At 36.5% G+C, this 9,440-nt stretch overlaps 1 protein-coding gene across 1 annotated transcript in view; it reads left to right on the top strand.

Moving 5' to 3' along the window:
* Positions 1 to 9,440, top strand: part of CEP83 (centrosomal protein 83) — a 116,883-nt gene that overhangs the window by 43,938 nt on the left and 63,505 nt on the right. Inside the window, exons 4-5 of the mRNA XM_042781689.1 lie at positions 297 to 389; positions 2,526 to 2,657. Coding sequence (XP_042637623.1) covers positions 297 to 389; positions 2,526 to 2,657 — 225 coding nt within the window. The remainder of the gene's footprint in view (positions 1 to 296; positions 390 to 2,525; positions 2,658 to 9,440) is intronic.

Genomic DNA, 9,440 nt, shown 5'->3' with positions numbered 1-9,440 from the left:
CTTCTGTGTCTGTGTTAATTGGTTTCCCTTTTCTTTGTTGAAGAGGGTCTGTGCAATCCTTCTGCCTAGTCCGCCATCTTGCCCCGCCCTCTCTGGAAGTAGGATTCTTAAGGTATTATTTCAAATTATGGTTTTATTTTCATAGTGACTATTTTAAAATTTGCTATTATTGAGAAAACATTTATGAATTGAATTCCATGTTATAGTTAGTAGGGAGGCTTTAAAAATTGGCAAATTCTTGAGTTTAATACTTGTAATTTCATATTTAGAATTAATTCTGTTTCTCCACATATTAGGTATTAACTCCACAAAAACTGGAATTGTTAACAACCCAAATACAACAAGAATTAGAAACCCCAATGAGAGAGCGTTTTCGGAATCTGGATGAAGTAAGTAATTTATTTAGAAAAATAGTGCATTTATTTTCATGTGTCTGTATGGCTTTATCAAAAGCATCATTCTCCCACTCACATACCCTGCAGTATCTTCATTTCTTACTGAGAGTCCTAGTAATGACCTCTGAGGCTCTGTATGATTGGGCTCTATCACTTTTATGACCTTGTTTCCTTCATCCGCATTGGCCTCCTTGATGTTTCTTTGGTTTGCCAGATAATGGTGCAAGTCAAGAGCTCTTGCTCTAGCTGTTACTTCTGCCTTAAACACTCTTCTTCCTGATGTCTCCTTGGCTAACTTCCTCATGTCTTTTAAGTCTTTGCTAAAATGTTGCCTTCTCATTAAGCCCAACTTTGCTGCCCCTCTCCTCCCAAATTAACATTGCAAACTGTCTTTTTTCTCACTGCTTAAACCTCTGGATCCTCCCTTAAGTTGCTCTGTTTTTTTTTTTTTTTTTTTATCTTTTGTCTAGTAGTGCTCATCTCATATGCTTTGTAATTAATTTATTATGTTTATGGTTTATTTTCTATTTTGTTCTCTTTAGAAAGTAAGCTCTGTGAGAGCTGAAACCTTTACCTGTTTGCTCATTTTACACCCAAAATTTCTAGAGCATATCCTGGCATAGAGTAGTTTCTCAGTTAGTATTTGTTCAGTAAAAGAAGGAATCTCATGCAACCTCAGAAAAGTAAAAACTTGTTACAGTTTTACTTCAGGTAGAAACCAGTCTCCTTATAAGAAGTATAGGTATATGACTAAATTTTAATATAAACCGAAAAACCAAACCCATGTTGTCAAGTCGATTGCGACTCATAGTGACCCCCATTGGGTTTTCAAGGTGGTAAATCTATAGGAAAGTAGATTGCCCAGTCTTGCGTCTGCAGAGTGGCTGGTGGGTTTGAACCACCAACCTTCTGGTTAGCAGTCAGATGCCTTAGGCACTGTGCTACGTATTAGGTACATTTTATATTTTTTGCCTTATTTAACAAACATACCAGGCTTTTTACGTACAAATGAGTATTGTCCCTTTCAGAATGAACTCCTTTGAGAAGCTGTAGTCTAGTGATGTTGCCATTACAACAAAACAGTTGTATACTACCTCTTTTATAGTGACTTACTGAGTTGGTCTGACTCGACGGCACATAACAACAACAACAACAACTGAGTTGGTAGCATCTTTTAAATATACTTTGTTGTGGCAAAGCATTGTACTTGGGAATAGATTTCATTTTTAGAAATAAAATCAGTCATCGTAAAGGTAGATGATCAAGCTAAGTAAAGACATTAAAAAAATAAAAATCAAAGTGTGTCTCTAATGAAATCATGAAACCCATTTTCCTGGTTTGTGAACTGGCCTTGAAGAGAAGAAATCTTTCAACCAAAAATTTATAGGGAGCTGAGTATTTTAGGAGACATACTTTTCCCAATACCTAATTATGGATGCATATGGAAAATAGTATCTCTCCTGCATCTTTCTGCTCCATTGCCCAGGTGTAATTGGGTATTCAGAATGTCAGGAGCTTTTGTGGAGCATAGGAAGCAGGACTGCCACACTCCAGGGATTGCATGTGATCCTTTTTCCCCAGGGGAGTTGGCACTACATATATTATTCAGGCAGGTGTGTTAAATTGAGTTCAACTGTCACTGTAATATTTAATTGAACTTTAAGTTATTGTACTGAAAATTAAAATAATCTTTTGTCTGCTTTGAATTAATCTGGTCCAACTTTTGGGGGTATTTCATACTTTATCATAAAATTATTTTTTTCATATGATTATATTATTTTGAAAGATGTGCTGCATTCTTAAGTGTTACTTCATTAAGCCCACTGGTCAAAATTTTTGGCATAGTATACATTTTATTTAATGAGATTCAGTTGAAGAGATAAGCTTAATTGAATAGTAATTTATTGTATTGGTACCTTCTCAGAAATGTACTAATTCTGTATGTAGGATACTTGTCATGAGATTTTTTCCAAGGTACATTAATGTTCCTGTGAAACTTCTCTGTTTATTTATTTAGAATGACTCTGGATATAATGTAATTTAAAATTACATTTGCAAAAGTGATTTTTCAGAATCAACACAGATTTCATTTATAAATTTGTGAAAAATGGCAATCTTCTTTTAATTTAGGAAGTAGAAAAGTATAGAGCTGAATATAATAAGATGCGTTATGAACATACATTTCTCAAATCAGAATTTGAACATCAGAAAGAAGAATTTGGACGTATTTTAGAAGAAGAAAAAATAAAATATGAATCAGAGGTGAGTGATTGATTTTACTAGTCTAGATATTATTGTTCTAGTCAATAAAATTTCATGATTATATATTTTTGTAAATCCAAAATTAGAGTTGATTGTATCATCATTTTTATTAATTAATGAACTATTTGTCAGAGTTTTCCTCTGCTCTGTCTATAGCACATTTTTCTTCTGAATGTTCTGTTTTGGTTGTTAGATTTTTGTATCACTTTCTTCCTTTCTTTTGCCTCAGCCAATGGAGATGGACAGCTGTGGGGATTTCCATCATTCAAAGTCTCTCCTCTGGGAAACACTGCAAAAATAAAAATTAAAAAATGAAAAATTAAAAAACAAAGTCTTCCCTCTGTCATAGCCACAGGGACAGATTTCTCTTTGCAGATATAGTTTGTGTGTTTCCTTATTTAGCACTTCCCCCTCTGCTTCTTGGAACTAAACCACATCCAGGAGAGCTCTAGCTACCAGCTTATGCACCATCTTTCCACTGATATAATAGATTAGGGTGTGCCAATCACCTTGTTTTTGACATCTGCACCTGCAACATTCACCCCTACTCTACCTCCACTGCTTTTGGCAGCCTTTATATTTATTTTGTGGGTTGTCTACTAGTTTTGGTAGAAACTGAGCCTTACGTTTTTGTTTTCATCTTCATGTTGCTTTTTGGATGATTTTTCAGGATGGAAAGAGAAATACCAATTTTATCCTTCCATATTCAAATCAGAGATGTAGTGCTAGTTTGAATTTCTGAAAAACAGTTCCATGTCTAGCTATGTGATACATTCTGTATACAAACACTTACAGACTCATTTATTCTATTATTGTTATTTGGAATTAAGACTTAAAACATACTTACCTTACTTTAAGAATTACTAAATATTGGGGAGTGCACCCAAGAACATCTATAGGGTTGGCAGACAATGGTCCTATAACTTTATGTGTATGATCTGAATTCCCAGTTTTATAATGGAGCTGACAAGGGGCAAGGTTGTAGTCACTGCTTGGTCACAGCCAACTACCCAGAGGGACCAAGTAGTTGAACCTGTGGGCTCGGGACCATAGTCGAAGAGGACATCAAGCTCGATTGGCATAACATACTACACAAATCATTGTTCCACCTCCTACTGTGGCAAGTAGCGACTGGGATCTTAAAAGCTTGCAAGCTGCCTTCTAGATGCAATGATGGGTCTCTCCTCATCCAGAGCTAAGAAGATTGAAGAAAACCAAAAATTCATGGAAACAATTAGTCCTTGCGACTGGTACACCATCTAATGCAGCCTCTACAACTATGAGACCAGAAGAACTAGATGGTGCCTGGCTACTATTGCCAACCACTTGGAATAGGATCTATATAGGACATCCTGGATAGACAAGGAGAACAATGTGGAACAAAACTCAAAATCATTTGGAGAAAAAAAAAAGGGGGGGAGGAACCAGGTTTGCTGGCCCAATAGAGCCTGGTGGAACCACTGAGACTATGGCCCCTAGCTGCCCTTCAGGTCTGGAATTGAATGCATGCCTGTGGCTCCCAGCCAAACAGTAGACAGGCATATGAGTTGAACATTTACCTGAGGTAGATACACTCCTTGGAGAGAACAAGCATGGGAGAAAGAAGGGCTGCTTATGCACAGGGAGACAGTTCAGGGGGCAGGAGTGTATGGAGGGATGGACACAGGCAAGAGGTAACTATTGGGGGGAAGTAGGAGGGGAGATGTTGCATTGTGGTAAATTGTGGTCAATGTCATGAGACAAAGTGTATGTGAACTGCTGTATGGAAAGTGTGTTTGCTCTGCAAATTTTCACCCAAATCACAATAAAAAGAAAAAAAAAAGAAAAAAAGGGATACATCTTATTTTTCACTTATCCTTTCCTGCAACAAAATGTCACATACACATAATTTGAAAAGATCCCTGTTTTATATGGTTTGGTTTTCAAAATGTAAACTGTTACAAATACAACATTCCAAAGGCACAGAAAGAGTAAAGATTAATAGTATTTTTTTTAATATATATTTTATTTTTTTTATTTATATATTTACAGTGTTCCCTCTTCTCTCCTCCCCTCTCATCCCTGGTAACTAACCAGGAAAGTTTCCTTCCATGTGTAAACTTTTCCTTGACTTTTTACAATAATGAACTAAAAAAAAAAAAAAAAGAATTACTAAATATTTATAGTGTTATTGGCATCTCATAAAAAAACAAAACTTTGTTATTTGAATCAGACTGATTTACTCTCATCAGTGAGTAAACTATTCCATGATAGATACGTAAGAAGCTGTATGAACTTTCATCATTTGAGTTTGTTAACAGTATATGTGGTAGTTAAGGTATGTGTCTACTTGGCTAGGCCTGGTTTTGAGTGGATGGGCAGCTGGATGTAGTTATTCCCCTTGGTGAGATTGGTAATCATCTCCGTGGTGGAATCTACTGGTGCAGCAGAGTAGCTGCCTTAGGGATGTGGTCTGCTCCTAGTATATAAGAAGCAGTTTTGAGGAAGGTCTCTAGTTTTTGGCACGCTTGGACCCTGCATGTAGCCGAGTCTTCATTTAGCAGCCTGCCATGTTTCTTGCTGATCTTGGAATTGTCTCTGGATTTGAACTAGTGGCCTGCCATGTTGTTTGGTAATATTGGGACTGTGCCATTTTATTTGTTGACCTTGGGTTTGTCAGCCTCGGCAGCCAGCAGCTGCCTGAGTGAAGAGATGCCTCCAGCTTCAGTGGGGCGGGAGCAAGAGGCAGAGCTGAAGCCTAGAGACAAGGGGCTTTCACCCAGTTCTAGAGCTTGGCACTTTGAACTCAGACTTCTAGCCTCCAAAATTTTTAAGAGAATAAACTCCTGTTTGTTAAAGCCGTCCCATTTGTGGGTGTTTCTGTTAGAGCGGTACTAGAGATAACCAAAACAATATATATAGTACCAGTAAACTATAAATATTTGTAATAGTCATTTTCATTTTTAAAATTCTTTAGAGCTTTAAATGCTTCATTTGTATATTATCTCACTTCCATTTTAATAGTGAGATGAGTAGGACTATATTCATTTTCTTCATTTGTAAACGCAGAAACTAAGGTGTAGGATAAGTGACTTGCTCAAAGTCTTAAGATAAAAGTCAGCAGCCAAATTAGTAGAACTCAGGTATCTCAGCTCCTAGTCCCGAGCTCTAACTGTTCTGCTTAGAGAACACCCAACAACTGTAATTTTGTCAAGAGGTCAGTTGCTCTGTACTACATTTGATTATTGAAGGCTTGGAATCTGTAATTATGAGACTTAAAGGCATTGCATGTAAAACATTTTCTTGTGAAAAATAGGAATGATAAAGGTTGCCAGTCTAAAATGAACATTTTTAGAGAGTAACTACTGAGAAAGTTACTATAAATAATGTGTGCTTCATTTTATACTTTGCCTTTAAGTCTATTTATCTGGTAGCAATCATTTGCATTCTCTAGTTTCTTTGTTTTGTTTTCTGAAAGAAGGAAATCTGCATCTTAAATCTGGTGACTAATCTTTTTCACCCATGGAAGACCAAATGATACTCATTAAAATTTTAAGGGGTCAGTAGCATCATTAATTTTCATAATTGGAATATCTTACGTTATTCTTAGGAATCTGAAGTTAAACTGCCACCTAAAAAGTCATAATTAGTAGAGGCCAGAAAAGTAAAAGTTTCTGATAAGATTAAAGCTCTTTTCCTTCTACTTCCTAATTGATTATGAAGGAACATTTTTAATTAGTGGGTAATTGGGAATTTGCTTTAGTTCCATCACTTATCGTTATACTCCAGTTTTTAAACACAATAACAGTAAAACATCATGAAGTGATTGTGGAAAGAGCAGAAAAATGTCAAAATGGAGCCTTCTTTTGCCACTTTCTGATTTTATAGTTTAAACTAGTATAAAATAATTTATTTTAATAAAAATGATTTGAATTTCTTGCATTAATTAAGGACTCATGCTATACTTGTGCATATTTACTTCTACAGATAAAAGAAGTAACTGAATATTCTTCAGTGGTTTGGTTTTTAGGGAAATAGTATAGGACGACTTTGTTAGTGTTTTCCTGAGAAGCACTATAGGAATTAACATCTCCCTTATGATATTCTGAATTCAAAGCAATATATGAAACAATATATCTTTATTTTATGAAAAAGGTAAAGCCATGATTTCTCAATGCATTTTCTCTAAATGTTATTAAGCCTGTGACTTTATAAAGATGAAATTCTGAAGTTATATGCACATTTACACATTATTCAAAAGTGGTACTATTATTTCCCTTGTTATTAGAACTTTAATTCATTATTTTGAAAATAGTAATGAAGAACAATACAGGGAATTTTAGGTATAGGTAATTATACTGGTAAGGAGCCCTGGTGGTGTAGTGGTTAAGCACTGAGTTGTTAATTGAAAGATTGGTGGTTCAAAGCCACCAATAACTCCGTAGGAGAAGGATGTGGCAGTCTGCCTCCATAAAGATTACAGCTTTGGAAACTCTATGGGACATTTCTACACTGTCCCGTAGGGCTGCTATGAGTTGGAGTCAACTTGATGGCAATGGGTTTTTGGTTTGTAATTATACTGGTAGACTGATTGAGTGAAAGAAGCAAGGATAATTCAGTGGAGAGGTATTAAGATCTCAGGAGAAATGGTCAAGGAACACTGCATCATATGAAAAACCATGAAACTGACAATGTATAATGACAGGTCAATGAAATTCTTCTATCAGGCTCTTCAAACAAATTAAGTTTTCCCTTGGCTTTTGTGTATGTCACTGTGGCAGGTGAAACAGCAATGTTCCCATAGCATAAAGGAGAACTTTTTTGGGTCCTTGTTACCACATGCTATTTTTTTTTCCTTACAGCACTGGTAGCACAAAACTGATAGTGTATCTGAATTTGGTTCTTATTCTGATACCTGTATTAGTTGTTGCTTATTGTTGTTGTTGTTGTTATGTGCCACCAAGTCAGACCTGACTCAGCGACCCCTCCTTGGGTTTCCAAGGCAGTATCACTACAGAAGTAAATTGCCCAACCTTCCTTCTGAGGAGTGGCTGGTGGGTTTGAACTGCCAGCCTTCTGGTTAGCAGTCAAGTGCCTTAGGCACTACGCTAGACATCATGAAACCTCTCAAAACACTTCCTTTTTATTCTGGGAGATTGTGAAGTTGTAATCTGGAGTACTTGTTCAGGTCTAAATGGTTTATCTAAAATATTCCATGTTCTCTAACCCATACTCTTCTCAGATTACTGTGAACCACATGACAATAGGCAAGAGTCTTCTAAATTAAAATTAAATTACCTTGTACCTGGGATTCTCTGGGATTGATTTTTGCATGCTTTTAAAACGGCTTTGTGAAATGTTTAGTTTATTTGTGTTTTCTGTGCCAGAATGCAGTCTTGCAGCAGATGCTGTGGTGGTTGCAGTGGTGCTTAACCACTGCACCATTAGGGCTCCTGTAAACTTTTTACATCTAAAATCAGTATTTTAAAATATTTATATGTTTATTTAGTATGACGTTTAGAATTGACTTCTGTGTGCATCAGAATTGCACAGATATCCTGATCTGTGAAATGGTGTTAATAGTAGTACCCGTTTCACGGAGAAGGAGTTCTGGTGGTGCAGGGGTTAAAGCATTTGGCTGCTAACCCAGAGGTTGCAGTTGGAACCCACCAGCCACTCTGCAAGAGAAAGATGAGACAGTCTGCTTGCATAAAGATTTACAGCCTTGGAAACCCTATGAGGCAGTTCTACCCTGTCTTGTAGGGACACTATGAGTCAGAATCGACTCAATGGCAGTGGGGTTTTTATTTTTTTTGTTTGTTTGTTCTATCTCATGGAGTGTTGTGAGGATTTAATAAATTAAAATGTGAAGTATTTAGACAGGTGCTTAGCACGTAGTAAGCATTCATTGAATAGCTATTGGTGGTGCAAACATTTTGTTCTCTACTACCATACTAAAGTTTGGTGGTTTGACTCATCCCAACAGCACTATAGAAGAATGGTCTGGTAATCGGTTTCCTTAAAAACTGCAGTCATGAAAACTCTCTGGAACATTTCTGTCTGTAACATGTGGGGCAGCTATGAGTTGGAATCAGTGTTTTGTTTTGTTTTGTTTTTTCAATCCTCATCTATCTCTATATCTCACTGGTTCTACTTCTGTAGAGTACCCTAAGACACAGATTGTGTTCTCCTACTAAAATAGAATCAAGCAAGTAGTCAGTAACAGAAAGATAGTAGGAAAATCTACCTGGAAACAAAATGACATACTTCTAAATAATTCATGGGTTAAAGAGGAATTTTCAAGGGAAATAAAAAATGCGTAGACCTAAATGAAAAGGCAGTATATCAAAATATTTGGGATACAGCCACAGGAGTGCTGAAAGGGAAGGTTATAGCAGTAAGCAGTAAGTATACACATTAGAAAAGAGGAAAAGTCTCAAGTCAGTAATCTAAGCTCACCTCAAGAACCCACCTCAATGCAGGGATGGTTCAACATTAGAAAAACAATCAACGTCATCTACCGCGTAAATAAAACAAAGGAGAAAAACCACACGATCATATCAATTGATGCAGAAAGGCATTTGACAAAATCCAACACCCATTTCTGATCAAAACTCTCAGCAAAATAGGAATAATAAAGGGCATGTATGCAAAACCAACAGCCAACATTACTCTCAATGGAGAGATACTGAAACCATTCCTCTTGAGAACAGGAACCAGACAAGGATGCCTGCTATCACCACTTCTATTCAACATTGTACTGGAAGTCCTAGCCAGGGCCATAAGGCAAGAAAGGGAAATCAA

This window comes from Orycteropus afer, unplaced genomic scaffold, assembly GCF_000298275.1.
Source record: "Orycteropus afer afer isolate SDZICR_OR568_19922 unplaced genomic scaffold, OryAfe1.0 scaffold00151, whole genome shotgun sequence".
NCBI classification, from domain to species: domain Eukaryota; kingdom Metazoa; phylum Chordata; class Mammalia; order Tubulidentata; family Orycteropodidae; genus Orycteropus; species Orycteropus afer.
The sequence above is the reverse complement of the archived record's forward strand: the minus strand, read 5'-3'. Positions and strand labels throughout refer to the sequence as shown.